Source organism: Squalius cephalus (assembly GCF_949319135.1).
Source record: "Squalius cephalus genome assembly, chromosome: 2".
NCBI classification, from domain to species: Eukaryota; Metazoa; Chordata; class Actinopteri; order Cypriniformes; family Leuciscidae; genus Squalius; species Squalius cephalus.
In genome coordinates, this window is record NC_137123.1 from 28972603 (window position 1) to 28997031 (window position 24429).

At 38.1% G+C, this 24429-nt stretch overlaps 1 protein-coding gene across 2 annotated transcripts in view; it reads left to right on the forward strand.

The window, feature by feature from the left end:
• nr3c2 (nuclear receptor subfamily 3, group C, member 2) overlaps window positions 1–20692 on the forward strand; it is a 77255-nt gene extending 56563 nt beyond the window's left edge. For both annotated transcript variants that reach the window (XM_079862042.1, XM_079862043.1), the window contains 6 exons: window positions 2619–2735; window positions 4289–4606; window positions 6630–6774; window positions 8797–8927; window positions 15300–15457; window positions 16832–20692. In XM_079862042.1, coding sequence (XP_079718168.1) covers window positions 2619–2735; window positions 4289–4606; window positions 6630–6774; window positions 8797–8927; window positions 15300–15457; window positions 16832–16987 — 1025 coding nt within the window. In that variant the 3' untranslated portion in view covers window positions 16988–20692. The remainder of the gene's footprint in view (window positions 1–2618; window positions 2736–4288; window positions 4607–6629; window positions 6775–8796; window positions 8928–15299; window positions 15458–16831) is intronic.
• Window positions 20693–24429: the final 3737 nt, after the last annotated feature.

The following is a 24429-nucleotide window of genomic DNA, read 5'->3' on the forward strand; positions in this document are numbered from 1 at the left end:
TGAGTTTAGCTTGGAGTGAGATTTTTTTTGGGGGGGGGGGGGGGGGGGGGGGTGTAATTGTGATTGTCAAAACATTTGGTAATTAGAATTTTATGAAGTTTAGTGACAACTTGTTACAATGTTTACATTGACTGGTAGGATACAGTTTTTATTATTGCTTGACAAAAATTTCAAGATTTCAATTCCATTCTTGTGATTTGATTCCGATTTTGATTCAATATTGATGTAACATGTAATTTGGATACATGTTTATTTTAAATTTTATTTAAAAAAATAATCTCACCTAATGCTGTAAACATAGAGGGCCCAATCTGCTGGTATTATTAAAGGTTAAAAATAACAAATTAAATTAAATATAATGCAGTTTTTGTTATAATAACAATTATTTAATGACATAAATAAAAAATATAATAAATATGTAATATAGTGCTCAGCAAAATCTCCTCTCTAGCTATTTTTTTCTATTCAGTTAACATGCTATGGTCATTAAATGGCTTTCCTGAGGTAAATGTAACGTTATGTGACATAATTGTTCTCCTGCTGTTATATTGACCTCTTTCCGTGGTTGAAAAACACTAATTGGTCGATATTATGTATACTTTCGGTAAGTTGTACTGCATCTTTAAATAAAAAATTAACAGATGAGCGGTTCACGTGCACTTGTACTGAGGCGCTCAGCAATTTTTCTGTGCGTGAGAAAATGGATGTGTGGCGTGAGAGCGTGTGAAAAGTGTCAATTGCGTGAGTCTCACGCTCAATGCGTGAGAGTTGGCAGCCCTGCAAATATAGTACATTGTGACTCACTTTAACCCTTAATAAAGCACCCAAGAATTTCAGGAAAAGTGTATGTGGCTCGCTAAACATTTTCCAATTGCTCCGATTGGTTTTGTTGAAAAACAGCCCAATATGTAAGCAATTTTAACAGTGAAAAAAAAAAAAAAAATGGTGGTAAAAAGACCACCTTTTACACTGGTGTGCAGAAACACCAGAAGCAGCAGGTGAGCATTTCCGCCACTTACTGGACTGGAGTGTGAAAAGATAATTGACGCACAGGCAATCTTATGGCGCAATGTACTGTCATTGTCTTAAATTCACCCAAACGGATAATCATTAAAATATTTCCTTTTATGTCCTGCAGAAGAAAGAAAAAAAGTTGGGTTTGGAATGATATGAGGGTAAATGATAGTAAATGATATTTTTCGGTTAACTATTCTTTTAAACTCAATTTGAATTTTAGTATTGTCTCACCAAGGAAACAGAACTTCCTAAACTAAAATCCTAAACTAAACTTTGAGAAAACAATAGCTAAACAATGACATACTACTGTGATAGACCATAATATGCACTTGCTGTGATTCTTTAAGGCAATAAACAGATCCAGATCCACAACCTACAGTGTGCTGAAACACTATTACAATACTTGACGTTCCTCTTTCGTCCTCAGGCACACAAACAGTCTCTCTGCTACCTTTGTCCATAAACACCTTTACGAACACACGTGCGCTGATACAGACACACATAGCACGATGCAGTCTATGTAAGTGCTTCTGTTGGGATAATGATTAACAGGATTTGTGGGGCAGCTGCGGAGAGTGGTCAGAGAGTCAGCCGAACAGATTTCAGGTCTGATTTGCGTCTGTATTTGGGTGGTGAGGCGGAGGAGGGCTTCGTTGTGTTTCCTGTGTCGCAGTTTACGGTTTTTTAGAGCAAGAAAAATGGGCTTATGTAAGGGGTCATGTGATTTAGCCAGAAATAGTGGCGAGGCTACAGCTGCTGTTGCTCCGTTTGCAGATCCTGGGCTTTTTTGGCAGCTTTTAGACAGACTCGCTGAGCATTTTCCCCACCACCGAAAACACTCATTGTGCCTGTCTGCAGCCACACGGTCCATAAGCGCTAAAGGAAAGTGCCCTCATGTAGGTAGCACGTCCTTCCCATGATGCACGAGTGTAAGAGGGGGTGGAATATGGGTAAGAGAATGAAAGAGAGATGTACATGGCCACAGTGCCTGGATGCGGCCCTGCGGCGCGCTGCTCCGGCCCGTGGAGCGCGTGGGTGTGCGGCGAGCCAGTGGAGCGGAATGGTGCTCTGAAACGAGAGCTGTGGCCTTGGCTGATGAAGGCAGCGCATGAGGGATTCTCAGGCTGTTACGGTCTCTGTCGTAGTATCCCGCGCCAAGACATCAGCCAACCCATGACACACTCAAAAACACTATTTGGGATGGCTCATTTGTGCTCTATGATAATAGTGAGGGGCGTAAAGTGTAGGACAGCTGTCTTCTTTTCGTCTGATACTTACATAGAGATGACCAGAATGCATCACTGTGTCCTTGTGAAGGTCCCACTTTGACTAATGCATGTAACTGACATCTTTCTTTTTTGTGTTCCATAATAAATTTAATTAAATTCATATTATATTGATGAATTATTCAAATTAACCAACAAAGCCCCCACAGAAAAACATATTTAATGTACTAAATGGGTGTTAAATTGACAGCTCATTATTCATCTGACCATGAGGGAACTAATTCTTAATTTCTGTAACAATTCCAACAGAAAAAAAAGGATACAGACATAGAGATTTTTACAGAGATCTTAAACACTTTCTATGTCTTCTTGCAGGTCAGCACAACTACCTGTGTGCTGGGAGGAATGACTGTATCATTGACAAGATTCGGCGGAAAAACTGCCCAGCCTGCAGAGTACGGAAGTGTCTACAAGCTGGGATGAATCTTGGGGGTAACTGAATTTACTTACTATGGGACTAAAATCTGTTGTGAAATGATATGAAACAATTATACCGTCACACCTGAGCTCATAAATCTTAAAATATATAAAACACATCCAAGAGATTAAAAAATATATATTATTGTGAATGTTATAATAAGAGGCACTGCCTTTGTAGTAAAGCTTTACAATGTTCCACTGAAACTTTTTTTTATTTTTTTTTTTAATAAAAGGTAAGTGACTTAAAAGAACATATTGAAAAGTACTTCACATACATCTGTGTTTTCAATATAATTGCAACACAATATGAGTGTGTACTTTGGGGAGCTGTTTAAAACTTTGATAGTGTGGTTGATTTCAAAAAGATTTTGGTTGTTGGTGTAACAAATGCTAGACAAGGGTCACACTGATTGGGGCCATCTTATTATTGGAATATTATTGAAAACTTAGGGCCACCTTATTATTAAACCCAACAAACTATGGGTTTTCCTGTGTACATCACTACGGCCATGTAAACTCCTGAAAACGACACATTGGGTAAAGATTAACTAGTGATTCCAAATTTAGAAACGGACAAAAACACAAGCACAAAGACCAGGAGAAACAAAAAGTTGTAAGTAGTCATTTGGCCAGCTCTGATCAGAGCCACGTGTCTACATGGTTGGGTTGCTAAATGTCAGTTTGTTGGGGGAAAGTTTCTTAAATAAATAAAATATGTGTGTGTCTCATATATAGTTTATCTTAAACCAGCTATCATAACTGAATAACAGAGTAAATAGCTTTAGTTCCCTAAACAAGATTTCCTGCTTCTGTCCATCTTGAAAGCAATACAAACAAATATTCACCTACCTGAAATTACATAAAGTTCCAATATAGAATGAGAATTATGGTGTTTCTTTGATGTCATTACTTGAGAGGGGTCATTCTGCTTTTTTACCTATTTGGATAGACGACAAATAACATGGGCATGAACTTTATTTAAATACAGGGTTTTCAACCAGTTTAATGACACTATATATATATATATATATTTATACCTATGGAGTTTACTGACACATTTAATATATATATTTTTTTTTTCTTATATAAGCATATGATTTGAAAAGTTGAAGTTACCAAATTTGAACATTTATTGGGACTAGCACATATGCCACCTTCAGTCTCACTTACTGATGTGATATGAAATCTGTTGGCACAGGAATCTTGCAATTAATATCAAATTGGAACACACACACAGTCAATTAACAGCATCCTGCTGAACTACATAAGAGGTCACATCTATACAGCAGGGATTTAAACTGTGATCCCTGCTATAAGATCCATCTCTACTTCAATAATTACTTCTATCAGCTCCAGCTCCTTTCAGATATGAAAAACTGCAAGAGCCCTGCTCCCAGACTACACTGGGGGTCTTTTCATTAATATCTTGTTCATTTCAAATTATTTATCTCTCTTATAAATCATTTTAAGAACCTTCGGTGTTTAACATTAATTGTAATTATTCGTAAAATGGATCAGGCTGCTGAAGCGAACAGCTTTAATAATACACGTTTGTTATTTCTCAGCACGGAAGTCGAAGAAGTTGGGAAAGATGAAAAGCATTAGCGAGGATTCTTCCCTGCAGAACTCAAAGGAAGGGCCTCCGTTTCTGACCTCCGAGAAAGAGTTGAGCTCATCCACCGCTCTCGTCCCCCACGTCCCCGCGGTAGCACCGTTTCTGTCCCCAACCGTGTGTAGCATCCTGGAGCTCATAGAGCCTGAAGTTGTGTTCGCTGGATATGACAACACACAGCCCGACACAACCGACCACCTGCTCACCAGCCTCAACCAGCTCGCCGGCAAACAGATGATCCGAGTCGTCAAGTGGGCCAAAGTACTTCCAGGTACGATTCCAAGGCAAATTTTGGTTGTTTCTCAGATTCCGTCTTTGTCTTCCGCACTTTCAGACTGGCAGGGTTATTCAAGGTGAAGTATTCGTTGAGCTGTGCTTAGAAACCATTATTACAATCCTTGACCTGTCAGGTGCTTTGGTATAGTTTAGTAAGGTGGTCATCTTCAAATTCAAAAGACAGTTTACATAAATCAAGAAGTTCTAGGTCTTGAGCCCATGCTTAATTCTTCATGCTTTTAACAAGCACTGACACTTGAGAAAAATGTAAGGGTTGACCTTTATATTCACCATTCAAAAGTTTGTTCATGCTTTTGAAAGTCTCTTATGCTCACCAAGGCTGTGATAATTTGATCAAGAATCCAGTAAAAAATATATTGTGAAATATTATTACAGTCTAAAATAACTTTTTTATTTCATTTTAAAATGTAATTATTCCTGTGATGGCAAAGCTGGCCGTTATTCCAAAATCATTCCAATACGCTGATTTGGTGCTCAAGAAACATTTCTTATTTTGATCAATGTTGAAAACATTTACTCCAGGATTCTCTGATGAATAGAAAGCTAAATGAAGATTTCATTTATTTGAAATCTTTTTATAACATCTTTACTATCACTTTTGGTCAATTTAATGCATCCTTTCTGAATAATAATAATATGAATTTATTTGTAAAAAATCTTGCTGACTCCACAAGCTTCCGAGTTAATTTTTAAAATCATGTCAAAAGTAGGTTGCCTTATCATATAGAGGAATCAAAGGTTCATTTTGTCTGTGGTAACAGTAATCGATTGAGAATCACTAGCATATGTTGCCTAAATCGCACTATATTATGCAACAAAACTCATATTAAATATTTGATAAAAATCTGTTTTTGCCTTTCCAAATTAAGTTTTCAAGGTACCTTGCTACAAGACAGTCATTTGCTGTATTGCAATTATTTGATACCAGGGTGTCTGCTTGCTATATCCGGATATATAAATAGAAGGCTGAAAACACACCAGGGCAAACTGGCTCACTGACTTTCAAAGACTTCCCAGTCAGGCTTTGGGCAGTCAGTGCATCACACGCTCAGCCAATCTACAAGTGATGACTTGCAGATGTTCATTATTAGTTATTTTTTTCTATATCCACATTGTTCTGCGATTCACATGTGATTTTAATTCACTTTAGGAGTCAAAAACAGCTGATAAGGACGAGAATTTGATGGGAAAAAATAGGGTGTATTTCAACACTTAAGTTTTGCTAATTTCATTGACAATAATTTCAGTTTATAAATGGATAATGTAAGAAAATGATCATTTATAAGAAAGGATAACACAAGGGACGCTGAGAGATTGCCTGGAACGTTACTGTAAAAAAAGAAATATTACATTGAATTTGCATATTGCAGGCAAGCCAAAAATAGTCTATGCTTCACCAATAAGTTTATACTGTAGTGTGTCCTCGTGTGGCTACAATTATAGCTTGTGGGTGACTTCACAGCTCTCAATGTGAGTCTTGGCAAGACTCCAGTCTGCTGTATTGGTAACAGTCTTTGACAACAGGACAATGAGTGGAAACCTTCAGTGATTCATGTAAATCTGATTGTGCCGAGTGCAAAACTTTTTCATTTGTGAACAAATTTCAGCAGCTCTAGAATCGACTTTACGCTGTTAAATTCTCAACAGTCACACGCATTACATTAACTAAATAAGTAAATAAGACTTTACTTGCTCTTTCCAAACATAATGTTACTATCCACATCCTCTAGGTCTTTTTTAAAAGAACAGTATGAATGTTCTATCATTATTTACTCATCTTAATATAATTTTCTGTGGAACACAACAATTACAATTTTTGAAGCAGCTTTTGCCATGTAACAAATGGGAACAAAAGCACAGGATAGTAGATTCTATTTTGTTTCTTAGAGCCTACAGTTATGGCTCAATAGATCTGCTTCAGGGCAAGTCATGCCCCCGAGTATCCCATATGTCTCTTTGCTCTGTGTTAACTTGCCCTCCCCTTCCCTCCCCCCCAGGTTTCCGCAGTCTACCCATTGAGGACCAAATCACGCTGATCCAGTATTCCTGGATGTGTCTCTCCTCCTTCTCCCTCAGCTGGAGATCCTACAAACACACCAACGCCCAAATGCTCTACTTCTCCCCTGACCTCGTCTTCAACGAGTAAGCTAACTCACACAATGCATGTTTACTTCATTTAGAGATGTTGATTTCCATAATATTCAAAATCCATCCAAACATTTTAAGTAAATGGAACCAAATTAAAAAATAAATCTTATTTTCAATAAACTACAACACACAGACAAGCATTGGCTTTAGATTAACCCTGTCTATGGAATGTGGTGCTTCAAGTTACACAAGTTAAGATAATGATACAAAATGATATAAGCATGTTCCCAGCAGGCCTACGACTGTGACCTCAAACCTGTCACTTCAATTACTCCTCTAGGAAATACATTTTCCCTATAAACGCTTCTTGATAACATTTTATCAGGGCAGAGTTAGGTCAATGGGCCACATAATCAGGACAATCGACAAGAAGTGTTGAGTGGAAAGAGTGTGATTGTGTGCTTTTCAAAGCTAAATGTCCATTTATTGAATGCAGTGTGAGAAGAGGAAAAATAGAGCACAGTGACCCCTGCAGGTAAATTGGAGAACTTCATTGTATTTGCCAAATGACTTGGGCAAAAGTTGTCTTTACTGAATTAATTGGCATGAAAACATATTAATATATGCTCAGCACCTTATGTGCGACTTCCACACATCCTGATGACAAACAGTCACGCATATTTTCTGGCACGCTGACACAGTTCTGAACGAGCTCTGTTGCTTTAAATCTTGAACAATTAGCAGTCCTTCAGCACAGCCTCCTGACATGAATCTGTTTATATATGGGATTGTGACAATAATCCAAGGGTTGTTCTCCAGGTAATTTAAGCTATGCACTGCAGGCAGTAGAGTGTAGCCCTCCACTATATTTGCAAAAAAAAAAAAAATATATGCCATATATAAACAAATTCATGGTTTGTATATACCATGCATATATATATGCAATTCATTGTTTTATTATTACATTTTAATATTTGGTTTTAAGGACATTTTGGTCGCCAAATGTCCAATGTAAAATCTAGGTCCTGAATCAAAACCAGTTGAGAAGCACTGCAGGACTTGCGCAGCAGTGCCCTTAAAAGATATTGATTGAAAACATTGTATGTCTACCTTGAAACAAAAGTTGTGACACTTTTCAGTGTCCTCTAAAAGTATGTCAAAAGGAGCCAGAAATATAAGTTCACATATGTATGGTGATCTGCTGTGTATGCACACTGCTTCCAACTTTCACACCTCTTATAATATTCATTAACATCACTTTAAATAAAAAACTCTCCATAGCAACTTAAAGAAGAAAAGCCATTTTTCTTCTGTTGTTCTCAACAAAATCGATCATTTATGTGAGAATGTGTATGGTGTAAATAAAAGGAATAATAAGAAAAGCAATTGTAACGAAACCATAAACTGAGATTCTTACAGCTGCTGAAACGAGGAACTGAACTCTTTTCTCATTCCATCTGAAAACAGAAGGTTAGAATATTAAATAAAAATCTCTCTGGACTGGAAGAATGGGAAGACAGAATCAGTTCTGGCAGACAAACCTGATCACAGAATGACTGCAGGTTAGACGGCTTCGGAAGACAGATATTGTACATGCATTCACCTAGTCAGGTATGCAGAAAGACAGACACACCTAGAGCCAAACAAACTGGCAGATCAGCAAATCTTATCAAGTAAATTATTAACCAGCCAAGAAAGTGTCAAGATGAAACCAAAAGTTGTAAGTAAAATAGATTGGGATGGATTCATTCTGCGATCTATTGAAGCCTTTGTGAACATAGTTTTCTTTATTTCAGGCCACAAAGATAGAATTCGTTACATTTATGAATTAGGAAGAGGCTTTAATCCAAAGTGACTTACATTGTGTTCAAGGTATAAAGCATTGCAATCAAACCCATGATGTTGGCATTGCTCCTCACTTCAGAAATCATTCTGATTTGCTGTTTTGGTGTTCAAGAAACATTTCGTATTATTATCCATGTTGAAAACAGCTTTTATATATTAGGTATATAACTATTTTCATAGCAATTTGACAATGAGGTTGTTTACTACAGATCCTCTCAATTTCTCTCCCAGGGAACGTATGCGGCAGTCAGCCATGTACGATCTGTGTGTGGGCATGCGGCAGGTGAGCCAGGAGTTTGTCCGTCTACAGCTAACTTACGAGGAGTTCCTTGCCATGAAGGTTCTGTTGCTGCTCAGCACAGGTGAGATTGTGTGCACAGATCTTACACGTGTGTTTCAAACAGAGCCACAACATACCGAGAGCCGGCCAACAATAGAGGGAAATAAGCAAACGCATGAATGAATGGATGTCTTCTCTCGCCACGTTTACCTTTAGTACCCGAACTGAGTACGTGGGTGTGTGAGGTAAGAGACATTTGATGGATCACATTAATTGAGACAACAAATTGTAAACAGATCTCTTTCCTTTTAGCGTGGGTGGCTGAAATAATATTTAGGCATATTCATAATTAATACTGTATAAAAAGTGTTCCATACATATTAGATATACTATAATTGACAATATATAATGAGGACATAGTAAGAGTAAGTATAATTAATCAATTCATTAATGATAATAATAATGATTATTATTACTTATATTATTGCTAATTATTATTTAATAATATAATAGATTATTAGCCTGACAAGCCAGACCCACATCAAGATGTTGGGTCTGGGAACACACCATTGGCACGGCTCAATCCGAGGGGCGGGATAAACGGTTGTCTTTCAAATTCCCTCTGAACGCAATAGGATAGCGCTTCAACCAACCAGGGGTGCGTTTCCCGAAAGCATCGTTGGCCAACTATGGTCGCAAGTTCCGTCGTTACCAATAGAGTTCAATGGACATTGCGATGAACTTGCGACCATAGTTGGCCAACGATGCTTTCGGGAAACGCACCCCAGAGCGTTTTCCCACCAGCGGAGTTAGTTGATAAATTAAACTTTTGCCGTATCCGGTCGGAAAAACTAAGAACATCTTCCTTTTTTAAGAATGGCTTCAGTGCTGTTCTTTGTTCTTTTCTCAAAGAAAAGCTTAACTCCAAGTCTTCCAGAGTCGCGGGCCAAAGCCGTTTCGAAAGACCCATCGTCTTTGTTTTCAAGTAGCAGGGAATTCGCGCGGAACCGTCACAACTCTGCCATCATCATGTTAAGCCCGCCCACCAACTCTATACACGATGTGATTGGCCTGACTAGAGTTTGATTTTTCCAGCTCGCAAGCCAACGGAGAGTTGCTAGACGACACTGGCTGCAAAATAAAATTTGCTGCCGCTATAGGGTGCGTCTAGATTTCTAGGCTAATAGATTATAATATAATATAATATACAGCCTTTTGGATGCTAGATCAGTTTAGCTCTCATATAGTGTACAAGATCAGCACACACACTCAGATCAGGTAGATTCACCCATGGCTTACAGCATATGAGGCCCCGTCCACACTACTGCGTTTTCGTTTAAAAACGGAGACCTTTTGCTACGTTTGCGCCTCCCGTCCACACTAAAACGGCAAAAACGGAGACCCAAAACGGAGAAGTTTAGAAACGCTGCCGACCCGTTTTTCGTTTTGAATCTCCGGAGGGCGTTTTAGTGAAGATGGGTCAAAACGGACGACTTTAGAAACGATGACGCAGAGGCTCACGCTCGGCTCTATGATTGGGTGTCATCAGTCATGGAGTACACAGGTAATATTCAGTACCAGTAAACTTCACCCGCTGGAACAGTTTCTTACAGTAAGAAGCTGCCGTGTCTCAGGCGCGGCTCGCGCGGTAAACGCGTGCATGCTATAATTAGAACCGACGCCTATTTTTCATGCGACACGCAAGTGTGTTGGAAGCGTTTCCAGGCAAAATAGATTAGGAAAAAAATGTTTATATGTCATTTTGACACAAATACATATTAATAAATGACATTTTGATGTTTGAAAGCCTTTTTTTTTACAGTCTATGTTTGAAAGTCTCTAGGTTTACACCTGCACGCGCATGCCCAGTGCTGGTGAATGGTCACGTGATCTGCGTTTTCAGTCGTTTTAATGTGGACGGAGATCAATTCTAATACGCAGCTAAAACGCTGGTGTGGACGGAGATCGTATTCGTTTTAATTCTCCGTTTCTAAACTAAAACGCAGTAGTGTGGACGGGGCCTGAGACTGAGGTAAAGTTTGAATTCTGATTTTAGGATCCACAACCACTTGCTGATCCCTTGGAGCCTTTCCAGAAAGCCCTGCTGTACTTAATAAAATCCAGTCAGGAGATGGGCATTGCTCCAAGAGCTGGTGTTTTTCTCTCCAAAAAGAGAGCTTCATGGAAGGAGAGAGAACGGGAGAAGTGTAGTCAGGGATGGTACATAATTGAAGAGCTGAGGGTTTTGATGGAGCAATTCTTTTAAAAAAAAGAAAAAAGCTTTCCTGATACAAAATCAACATAAAAAATAAAACTTGTGTCCTTTGCGGACTACACCCTTGATGGAGCCTATGTATGTCATTACTGTTTTAAGGGGTAATGACATATGCTGTGCTGTCCAACATGTAGGAGATCTGCTGGGAAGAGCTGTTTTGTTTTATAAATAAACTGGTATTTGAATTTCACTGGAAAATCAACCCATTACACAAATCATTGTGGATTAGAGCACATCGTTATGATCTACTTTATCCCCTTACCTGACAGGGATCACTGGTGATCCCAGATTATTTTAGTTCAAAATATGTTTGAGCTTATATATCTCAATATTAATAACAGTCTGGTTAATTTTGAGTCTTGAACTATAAACTCTCAAGGGTTGGCTTTCTAAATGTATGTGTGTTATGTTTCTATTCAGAATTACTTATGAGCAGTAACCTTTTTATTTTGGGCATTTCATGTATGCAGCACTTGCCAAAATTGGGGGTGATGAGCAAGGGGTTAAATGCAAATGTTTTGTTTCTACTAATGCTGTTGTATTGTGTACATGTTATCTTATGGTATGATTACAGCTTAATGTTTTTATTTTAATATTGCAGAATTTTAAGGAATGTTTTATTTTGGTTCTTTTTAATGTGTTATCAACCTTTTTTTTGTTATCAAGCTATTGTGTCATGCCTCGTACTGTGGGGCTCCAGGGCTGCTGTAGTTTTAGTGGAGAGAGAGAGAGAGAGAGAGAGAGAGAGAGAGAGAGAGAGAGAGAGAGAGAGAGAGAGAGAGAGAGAGAGAGGGTGAGTGAGTGAGTGAGTGAGAGAGAGAGAGAGAGAGAAAGAGAGAGAGAGTGTGAGTGAGTGAGTGAGTGAGTGAGTGAGAGAGAGAGAGAGAGAGAGAAAGAGAGAGAGAGTGTGAGTGAGTGAGTGAGTGAGTGAGAGAGAGAGACTGTTATTCCTCTTTGACCTTGGTTAAGGTTTCAGAAGCCCTGCAGGCTCTCACATGACCTTATTTGCAATGGTGGTGTTGACCTGCTAAAGAGCAAGTCACTAAACTAAATCCTCTCTTGTTTTTTGGCTCTCTCTTTTTTTTTTAATAAAGTCCAGTTAAGCTTTTTTTTTGTTTTTTGTTTTGTGGTTGACCCAGACATTAGGAAAGAAATATTCTCATAGATGCTGCTTTTGTGCAAAAAGCAATATGTCTAAAATTCAAGGTGTCATTGTGATGGTATTGTTATCAGTGTTAATTTCCTTGACTGAAGTCTTTTGTTGAGTGAATCTTACATTCTTTTTCATCAGCAATTACACCATGTACGTCAAAGTATTTGGACAGCTATTTATTTTATGTTATGTCTTTGCATTATACAACAAAATATAAAATTAAGTGTTAATTTGAAAGAGATAGGACAGGCAACCTGTTTAAGCATTTAAATGATGAAATTACAAATTTTAAGTTAAATCAATATAAGTTTAGCTCAATCGACAACAATTAATTTTTTATTTTAACAAATTAATTTAAAAATTAATATTAATAATAAAAACGTTTACAGTTAATGTGGCCAATCGTGAACCTTAAAATACTCACTTGTGTAATAGTATAATCAAGCCATAAACAATAAGCAAGTGAATATGCACATAGCTTTAGTAAGAAAAAAAAAAGCTTACTAATCTTCTGTGTAAAGACATATGCTCAATTTTAGTGTTGCCATGAAAAAAATCCAAAATATTTTTTATAATTTTGTAAGCTTTACATTTCTGTTTTTAAAACCTCAAAAAAAAAAGGCCTCATTCATTTCAATTTTAAGTGCCTCACCATTACCTTGATTTTTTTTTTTATTTAAGTAAAAAAGGGACAAATCAAAGATATTGGTTGTGGTATTCAACAAAATGCCACAAGTGTTATTGATTGACCTTAATTTTATTGTATCTCCACATCCAAATTTGTTAGCATCCGTTTTATGTTAATCTACAGAACAGTGTATTAATCAGTGTACTGACTCATCGTCGCCTCATTAACTGACTCTTCCTGTCAGATATGTCAACAAAATGACAGATTCTACTGGCAGAAGAATGTATTTCTTTTGACAAGACACCAATTAGCGTGGCGTAATCATCCCCACATTGTATTCAGTGGGGCTCTAAATGGCAGCCTGTGGCTAAAGAGGCTGGATGTGGGTCAGTGGGAGAGAAGAAAACAGGGGGAGGTGACCGTGGGTTTAACACACACCTGCTGATGAACGAAGGTGCTTTTCATTCAACACACAGGGTCGAGAGCTTGAACCATCCTGAAGGACTTCTTGTTGTAATTTGGTAATGTTAACAAAATGTGTAATCTTTTTAAGTCAAGTCAAGTCAAATCTCCTTTATTTATATAGCGCTTTTTACAATACAGATTGTATCAAAGCAGCTTCACACTGATAACATGAAAATAATACAACAAAGTTTGTTTCTAGAAGACAATTGCGTCATCGTCCACCTGAAGTAAGGCAGATCAGTAATATTGTTGAATATTAAATGTCCCCAACTAAGCAAGCCAAAAGCCAAGGCAACAGTGGCAAGGAACCAAAACTCCATCAGGTGACAGAATGGAGAAAAAAACCTTGGGAGAAACCAGGCTCAGTCGGGGGCCAGTTCTCCTCTGGCCAACGAGCGAGCAGTGTATGATTATGATTCAGGCAGCATTACAAGTCAGAAGCCAGATTGGATCAGAACATTCACAATATTTATCCAGTTGCATTTGATTGGAGGTCAGAGTCATCACGCCGGTATGGAGACGGATTTGTTGAGGTGTCCATGAGGCCTTCACAGGGCTGATGAGGCTGGTACTTCAGGGATGCGTTGTGGTCGTGTCCAGGCGCAGGTTCACCGCCTGATCTGGATACGGCCCGGATCCGGCTGATTTCAGTAAAACTCGGAATAAGCAGAAAGATGCGTTTAGCGTAGATGCCATTCTTCTTATGATGTAACGTGTACATCGGGTGTTATGGGATCGGGTACCTAATCTATGCAGCCTAATAATCATTTTAACTGATTTGAATAATAGAAATGTATAATGTTCTATATGAATGCCAGGTAAAAGAGATGCGATTTAAACTGACAGAGCGTGCCTGCTTCCCGGACAATGTTAGGGAGACTGTTCCAAAGTTTTGGTGTTAAATAGGAAAGCAGTTGATTTTGATATTCTAGGTATTATCAACTGGCCAGAATTTTAGTTAGTTCCGTGCTAAGAATTGGGAACATGTTTGTGCCTTAAGGCAACATTGAGTATTATTAAATGATGTTGGTTCTTGCATTTTAATCATTTCCATAATTATCACTACAACCTTACGGTGCTGCTAGGTAATTGCTTTTTTAGCATATACTGGTTTGTCTGCAAAAACGTATTGTTATTATCAAAATCACTTTGAGACAAACAGAAATGAAAGAATGGGGTGCAACAAATCTACTCATTTCATCAGAATAGACGTTATTTGCATGTTGTTGAAGGGTGGGTAGAAAGAGGGTGAGGACGAGCTGTTTCTTTTTCAGCTGTCCAGAAGCTGAATGTCATTTCACGTGGTTGGCTGTTGGCCATAAGTGCACTTGTTCTCTACACGATAGGAGAGAATTACTCCCTTCAACCTGAATGAGATTCTATCTCTCATCTGCCAAAAGTGAAAGTACCTTTTAGTACTTTGAGTTAATCCTGAATAACTTCACACAAGGGAACATTAATCACCTGAGAAGGTAGACTGCGAGACAGGCAGATTAGATGGAAGGATGAATAAAGAGACTGACATAGAGACAGATGCATCTTAAAGGAAATAGTGTTGTTTTACTCTCTACTAACCTAAACTCTCTAACCTAATGGTTAGAGTCGGACTGTTAACCCAAAGGTTGCGGGTTCGATTCTCAATACCGGCAGGAAATGACTGGAGCAAGGCACCTAACCCCCAAAAGCAAAAATGGCTGCCCACTGCTCCGGGTGTGTGTGTCCTCGGTTTGCAGTGTGTGTGTGTGTGTGTGTGTGTGTGTGTGTGTGTGTGTGTGTGTTCACTACTCACTGCTCCTAATGTGTGTGCACTAACTTGGATGGGTTAAATGACTTATTCAGTGGGTTACCATACTTGGCCTTCATATGTCATTTTCACTTTCATATAGCGAGTACTGGCCACTGTAACAAAGTGACATCCTTTTTTAATTGACAGTGCCCAAAGATGGTCTGAAGAACCAAGGGGCATTTGAGGAGATGCGGGTGAATTACATCAAGGAGCTCCGCCGCTCAGTTGGGAAAGCCACTAACAATTCTGGCCAGACATGGCAGCGCTTCTTCCAGCTCACCAAGCTACTGGACGCCATGCATGAAGTAAGTCGAAACACTCCTCTGTTATCGGCTAATAGATCAAAGTCATATGCAAATCTGCTCTAATTATCCAGAGTAAGTTTATTAAGCTCATTGGCTTCTCACAACGGTTCCCTTTAAAGGCACTCATACACATCTAGAAATCCTAACTATACCTCCCTAAACGAATCCCTGTCATGTAAGATTTACCTCATCTGATTTCCAGAAGGTCTGTCATAATTATGCACATTTTAATTCTAAATGACGTTCAAGCAAAGCAGTTTTAAGGTTCTTGGGGAAAAAAAAAAGATCTGTGTGAGAAAAATACTAATCAAGAGATTATATATATATATATATATATAAAAAACTAAACTAAATAATCAGCTTTTGTATTGTCATTGCACTAAAGCCACAAGAAATGAAATCATTATCCTGAAAATACTTTGTTTTAAGTTGACTATCTTTTTTCTACCCACTATTAAATGTGAGAAATGTAAGCTTTGTTTTTAAGGCTGTCATTGGAATAAAATGGGTTGTAATTAAGCTCATGATTTATGACAAGATACATTCTTTGCACTAAACTTATTTAATATCCTAAGTTGACATCCTTGGGGTCCCTGGACCTCAGTTTGAAAACCCCAGATGTAAATAAAAGGAATTTGTTTCTCGTAGTAGAAATCATCAGCTTTATTTTAATAGTGTCTGTAGTAAGTGCAGACCCCATTCTGACTAAAAAAATGACATCTAAATACATAAATCTGTTCTTACTTAAATCAAATACTTGTCCAAAAAAACTAACTAAATAAATCAGAATGAGCTGATATTTATGCATCCTCAAGAAGTGACTCAAAAATGTTTATGTGATTAGAAGCTGAAAAACATTGATGTTTAAAATATTACAGCTTTATTACAGTATATTCCACACATTTATTTTAATATTAATATTACAGATTATTAAAGAGTTATGTCAAGTGTGCATTCAAATGAAAAACTACCATCCTTCATGTTGCCACTGAGAGACGAGAGCCGCAGTTCATTTCTGAGAGCTGTTCATTTCTAATCACTTTCTGCATTGCTGCCAGCTCAACATTTTGTAATAGCACACAAAAGTACTGGAAAAGACGTTTTAAATTGCACTTGAGGGCGAAGAACACTTGACAGCAGTGTTGATTTATTAATTTGTAAGATGAAGAGAAACAAGTTCTGCCTAAAAGCGCTTTGGTCAGTTAGACGGAGCATCCATAAATGAGCTCAGCCGCTATACTGTCTTTTCTTTTCTAATACATCAATACATGTTTACCCAGACTCATGTTTCACCAGAGCATTAATGATAAGCACTGTCATCTTGAATTAAATATGACAGTTCCCTTGACTGAAGTGTCCTTTCTCTCTTTACAGCTTGTGGGGAGCCTGTTGGACTTTTGTTTCTACACTTTCCGTGAATCCCAGGCTCTAAAAGTCGAGTTTCCCGAGATGTTGGTGGAAATTATCAGTGACCAGATACCAAAGGTGGAGTCAGGCCTAACAAACACCCTCTACTTTCACAAGAAATGACTGAAAGCTTGCAAAAGGAGGGAAAAATGAAGGATCAAATGAGAGGAAAAAGAGGACTCCCAGCCCTCAGAGAGCGAAAAAGAGCAAGCCCGCTATGCACAAAAGCAAGGCGTAACGTGAGGCTTGGTTTAAAGCCATATAAGGCTTGCGTAGTGAGGGAAGGCAAAGAGTGATCTCTGTACCCGGCCAACAGAGAAGAACTCATATTTCATGTGACTGAGCGTTTCTTACCCCCAAAGACAATGCTGACAATGTTCTATATGGATATGAAGCCATATTCTTTGGTAAAGCTATAGTGCACAGTCACATGTGAATACATCACACACACACACAGTAATATGGGCCCACATACTAGACATATCCTTGACTCCCAGACCTGTCAATCTGCCAGTAAATGCCATTGCATTCTTATATAACTCTCTCAAATTTCAAGATTCAGTAACAAAACTGCTCGTTATAGCTAGTTAAGACAGAAATATCTCCACAACCGTATCACTTTCAAGAAACAGAAGATTAAATTGGGGTGTTTGCAAAGACGAAATGAGAAAGGATATAATCAAGGGCTACAATACATTAAATTAAGCTGAATTGTGACTAATTGGTGCATAAAAGTTATTGTAGAAAGAATCAAATCTAAATTTATCTGCAAAAATGGCATCAATGTATATTTTGATGACTTGAAGTGTTTACACGGAGAGACCTGGCCACGCTGATGGAGTGCTGTGGTGGCCCGATAATTGATAAGCTGAAAAATGGCAGCTCGACAAAAATGCTATTGGATAGGAGAATTTTATTTTATTTTTTACATTTGCAATACAGCAAATATTATAGCTCGTCTTGTAAAAAAAATTAAGATCACGCAGACACACATGCCACATTTTGTGTGCGAGCTAGGACTGTAGCAAATTTAGTAAATTGTACCTAAGCTGTTACTAAACCAGCTCCCTTTTGACGTTAAGGAAAACGCAGTACTAATTTACAGTTCCAGAGGAGAAAAGCATTTTATACGATTGTAAAGTTTTTGTTTCGTTTCAAAGAATCAATCCAGCTAGAAGCCATTTTCTAACAAGGTGCTTCTGTTTTCTTAACGTAAAAAGTAGACGATTTTCAGTAGCAGCACATGTACAGTTAGATACGGTATGTGATTAATCAGCTTTTTTGAAGCATACAGCTTTCATATTAGTAAACAACAATAACAGTAACCTGCTCATAAACACAATATATGTGTATCTTATGATTATAATTGTGGCTTGTAGGCATATTTTTCAAACGTTGTACATAGGAAGTTTCTGACTTAAACCACCTTGCAATTAAAACCTGGCTATTTTTGGAAAATACCAGTCGACTTGAGAGTACTTGAGTGAATTATATCTAAAAAAAGGAATTTGGACCACTGTTTCATGTTTCATAACCCCACTGTGCTACTGATGGAATCAAAAGAGGTACTGCTTGTTCTGAAATGCTGTGAGTCTGAGGACAATGAAGGTTTGTGTGCGTTTTGTGCATTTGTGTGTGTGTGTATTTGTTTTTCTGTTTCTCTCAAATTCCCTAAATCCACAAGAAAGCTTCATTTTTGAGAGGGCATTGCATTGTTGGTTTTCTCTGTGATAGGATTAGTATGATGCTATTGGCTGATTTTGATTTGCACAGACACGATAATGTGATAATTGGTATATTTGATGTTCTGCTATTGTGTTGGTTATGTAATGTGCTTTGGGTGGGGGTCAGTATGGAAGGTTTGTGAACTGGAAAGGTCCAATAACTTTTGATGTTTGCTTTTGTGACGTAGCTGGTTGGTGGTAAGCGACTGTTGGAGGACAAAAATCATAATTATAATAGTTCAAAAAGAACAAATCAATCAATCTGTGGTACCCAGGCAAACCCTATTTTCACCGACCTGTCGATACACTGTATGTTCAAAAAGTTTTTTATGGACCTCAAACTAGATGTTGCAAAGGTATTTACAGTAGTCTCTCCCCCCCAACCCCAACCAACCTTTCCCTTTTTTAAATACACAGATATATACATATAAAAGAATAGATGTTAAAAGGCTCATAGGATGTGATGTATTTTTGAGAGATTCTATTTTGCTGGACACAATATATTAGTAATTTGTCTAAAAAGAGTATATGAGATCTTTTGTAAAGTGAAATGTTTATGCATGCTTTTTGAAAAGATGTTTACAGTGTATTTAAGAAGGGAAACTTGTGCCTTTTTTCTCACAAAAGTTACCATTTTACAGTATCTATTGTAAATAAATCAGAGAATTATGATGTTGAGTTGTATGGAACATTTCTATATTAAATATTTGTCGGCCATCGGGATGTCACACATTTCCCCCTTAACAGTTACTGACTGACCGTAGTCAATCAGAATCCAGAGCAAGACCCAGAGAGCATGATGGATACACATTTTTATTTTATTTTTCACATCATTTATTTACTTTTCACAGCAAGAGAGACTTGTTTACTCCCTGAATGTCACTAACTTTAAACTTGTCATTTTGGTCTGTAGTAATGTGAACTAATTGTATGTTTTTGTGTTTTTTTACCCATCGCTTCGCATACAAATCTTAAAAACAAAAAAAACAAACAAAACAAAATACAAAAAAAAAAAACAAACAAACAAAAAAACACAACACAGTGCTCACTTCAGAGGTTAGCTAGATAATGCGGAAAGGAAAAGTACTTGTGGTTGCCAAAAAATGTTTTTCTTAGAATTTTTAAAGTAAATATATACAGAAAAATCAAACCAAGCAAGAAAACATTGAAAATTAACTCTTTAGTTTTGCACTGTTAGAAAATATTATTTTTTTCCATCTGTTTCACAAGTCATTGATGTCTTGTGAACTAGCAATGTTCTATATTATTATTATTTAAACAGTATATGAAAAATATATGGAATTTTTAAAAGAGTATACAAAAAAATTCAACATTTATGTAAGAAAAACGTAAAGACAGAACTAGGGCAGGGAGCACAACTGAACCTGAACAGCCTGATATTAATTCAGATGTCTATCAGCAACTTAAAGAGAATATAGAATGCCATGCTTGTTGCAGCATGTTTGCAATTTGCGTTACTAAATCACCAAATTATGAAGCTTGAAATACTAAAAGTTAGTGTGGATCCACTGGATGCTTTTGGGTTGCTTGTTACTTCAGCTTCAGCTACAGTCTACATAAGACATTTTAGATGTGTTTTTGGGGAGTCTAACATGTAAAACTATGCATTTGTACAAATCACATTACCACCAAGCAGCACCTTTGTGCAAAATAAGGGCAAAGCATGGTCAAGGTAACCAATATGTTGAAACAGAATAAAATGCAGCTTACTAGTGAAAACCCACAGATCTCATTTTGTGTTTGAACATTAACACTCATATGTGTTAATGGATTTTGACTTTTCTTTTTTTTTTTTGGGGGGGGGGGGATAAACCTGAATCTGTGTGCTATACATTTGTTTGAAGTGACAAAGCCATATCTCTTTTGTGACAAAAGAGCATTTCCTGTTCATATTTTGATTTTTCCCTTTTTTAAATCAGTGCTTTGTACAATATTTGTTAGCAAATCTCCTCAGTACAGAAATATTCAACGTGAGCAAAAGACAGATGCAATTAGTTCCTCTAAACTGTATATCTTGTTGCAAATCTTGCCATAACTGTGTTTGCAGAAACATCAAGGGATTCCAATAAACCTGTTAACAATTCATTTCTGTGCTCTCTTTCTTTCAGGAATTGGTGTTAATTCTACTGTGAATTTCAGTGTATGTATAACTACACAAATATATTCGATTTCGGCTTTAGAATATCTGCTAATGTTCATCAAGTAAGTTAAGTATTTCAAGTGTATTAATAAGTGTATTTGAGTTTTGATATATTTGAATCTAAGTCTATAAGTTCTACACAGTCTGGTCATCTGTTCAGGATTAACCTAAGTTTATACTTTTGCATTGCTTTTGTGATATTTTTTTTTAACTGCAACTCCCGGCGAAAATTTCAGACACAATGGATATTGTCAGAAAGTACTTTTCCAGCAGCCACTCACTAACTTCCACTGATTCAACTACTGTATGTAAATGACAATACAAATCTGCCAAAAGAATTGGCTAGTGGGGCACTAACTTATTGTGAAGTGTTTCACACGTATGTTCAGTTTGATAATATAAGAAAGAGTTTGAGCACTCCAATGTACAGGTATATACCCAAAAAGACTGAAAAAGTGGACTATTTACAAAAGGTCAATATGTGAAATGTTGTCAGGCATTTTTCTGAAACAGACAGCAGTTTTTTTTAGTTACAAACTTACTCTTGTTGACAAACTTTTTACATGGCATCTACCCCTCATGGAGCTGTGAAAGAAGTAGAGGTGTTTGCAGGTCCAGTCATGAAAGCTACAACATTAGACGGTTGTCCTGACCCTGTAGTGACAGTACTGAAACAAAAAAAAAAAAACAGGTCAAAAGATTACAGCAGAAAGATCAAAGTAAAAAGCCCATTGCTCCTGTTGCCTCCTTACCTGTGGAGACTTCCAGAAATTGTCCCGGTGTATATATATATATAAGCCGACTACGTCCAGTGATGCGAATGAATATTACTCCTACCACTGTGCAAGTGGACACCTCGCTGCTAAAATGCAGAAATTCTGAAAATCAAGCCAAAGTCATTTGAAGATTAATCCAGTCACTGAAAAAAAGCAAAAGGAAGAGACTTGCTTTCACCTGAGCCAAAGGCCAGCACAACTGACTCTTCAGTCAAGAGGAGTGCAGTATACATACAAAAACAAAGGCAACTTCCAGAAGGGTTGGTTGGCACAATGTCTGTTGTCCAGCTGCAAGTCAGCAGACAGGCATGTGATGCCTTACTAGACAGTGGCTCGCAAGTAACCATCATCTTCGAAGCCTGGTACAAATAGTATCTGTCAGAAGTTTCCATCTACCCCATCTCAGGATTGGCCATTTGGGGCTTCCAGTGATGGTAGACGTTGAATTCCCTGCCAAAATCACAGGGGCTCAGGAAACACTTTCAGTCTTAGCCTTGATCTATCCATGACCATGTAGCCCAGACCAAAAAACTGTTATTTTGGACACCAATACTAACCTTTTCAAGCGTTTATGTAGTAACTGAGAGCGAAATGACTCCTTCAGACTGTAAAAAAGAGCCAAATTCCAAATCAACACTCAGGACCCTAAATCAGATGATTTGTCAATTGGGCACCATTCAGTTTCGAAACTAACTGAATCTTCTACATATAAGACAGAGAACACATGTAAAAGATAATCCCAACTAGAGAACGGACACTTAAAGGGATGGTTCGGAGTAAAATCAACCCTTTGCACCATGACCCCGAACCAAACACCCCCCCAGAAGCCTTTTTTCCCTTGGTTGAACATTATTAAAGTTAGAGCTTATTTAGAGAAATCAGCCGGGTGGCTTAGTGCAGGCACTAATGGATCCTACGATGTATCTCGTAAACTACCCCACTAAATATGCCCAGAATGGTACCAAACTTATACAGTAGTACACATAGGTTCTGTACTCATAAAAAGAGGCATTGGAAAGTTTGTAAGATGCATCCTTATGCATCTTAGCTATCTGATTCTAGGCCCTTTCATGAGCATTCCAAGCATTTGGCTCCCACAGATATTGATGATGTTCAAAGATGCATTCAGGAGATTATGAAAGTCAGCATCATCAAGTAATCACGAAGCCCCTACGCCTCCCCTATTGTAATAGCCCGGAAGAAAAAGGGAAGCGTAAGAATGTGCACAGACTATCGCACACTTAATGCTCAAACAGTGCCTGACCAGTATACTACTCCCCACATTGACGATGCATTGGACTGTTTGTCAGGGAGTAGATGGTTTTCCGTCCTTGACCTCTGAAGTGGCAATTACCAAATAGCTCTGTCTGAAGAGGATAATGAAAAAAAAAAGTCTTTATATGCCCTTTAGGATTCTATTAGTTTGAGTGTATGCCACAGGGCATTACTGGGGTCCCTGTGACTTCCAGTGCTTGATGGAAAAAGCTGTTGGTGATATGAGTCTGCTTCAGGTCCTTGTCTGCCTGGATAACCTGATTGTCTTTGGAAAGTCGTTGGAAGAGCATGGGGAAAAACTTCTATAGGTCCTGGACAGATTCGAATAATTGGGGCTAAAATTGTCATTGGACAAGTGTAAATTCTGCCAGACCAAAGTAAAGTATGGACATATAATATCTGCTGAAGGAATTGCAACAGACCCTGACAAGGTCAAGGCAATGAGCGCCTGGCCACAGCCTACGGACCTTAAGACCTTGAGATCTTTTCTTGGCTTCTGTGGGTATTACCGTAGGTTCAAACCCAACTACGCTGCAATTGTCCAACCTCTTACTGAGCTCACAAAGGGTTATGAACCTACCCAGCGAGGTAAAAAGTTGGACAAAGATAAATCCAAAACCTACTGTACCTGAAGCCCTTCGGAGACAGATGAAACCAGTCATGCACGGTTGCCTTTCAGCAGATCATTCAGAGTCTCACTAAAACCCCAGTCCTAGCTTTTGCAGACCCCAACACATCCTACATCTTCTATGTAGATGCCCGTCTAAAAGGGCTATGGTGCTGTATTATATCAGGAGCATTCTTCCGGTCTGCAACCTACGGCAATTGCCAGTAGAAAATGAAGCAATTCAGAGCAGAGATATCCTATCCACCAGTTGGAATTTCTTGTCTTGAAATCGGGGGGCATAGATCAATTACACGATTAGGAGACAAATTCACCGCACATAGTGATAATAATTCACTTACATACATTTTTATCACTCAGTGCCACTGGACATCATCCACCTATGATTTTGATGTGCTGTACCAGCCAGGCAAGAATAATACTGATGCAGATTTGCTGTCCCGAAACCTGGTACAAGAGGACAACACAGTTCTTTGGTGAGTTTGCAAAGCATGTCTGAGACCAAAGGTCCATATGCCACTGATTTCATATTGACCTAAAGCTCAACAAATCACCTAGGAATGTGGAACAACAAGGAGCCTCACCTGAGTGCATTCCTAATGTGTATGCTTTCCCCGTTCAACTGAAATGTGACTTCTTGGAGCAGAAATCCATGGCCGAGTTGGAAAAAGCCCAAAAGAATGATGTTGTCTTGAGGAAAGTAATTGAGGAAAGCGTTGAAGAAAGGGACATGGCCTACCGATGTGAAAGTGAATTCTGAGTTGTGGCTCATGAAACGTGAGGAGAATAGGCTTATAATGAAAGGTTTGCTTTAGTGAAACAGTAAAATACCCACTGGAGATTAAGTTTCCCAGCTCATCCTGTCTATGGAACTCACAATAACATGGGTCTTCTGGCCTTAGAAAGAACCACAGATCTCTGGTAGCAGATTCTACTGGGCCAAAATGGCTTCTGAGGTTAAACAATACATCAAGAATTGTGGGGAGTGTAGTAGAGCCCTGCAT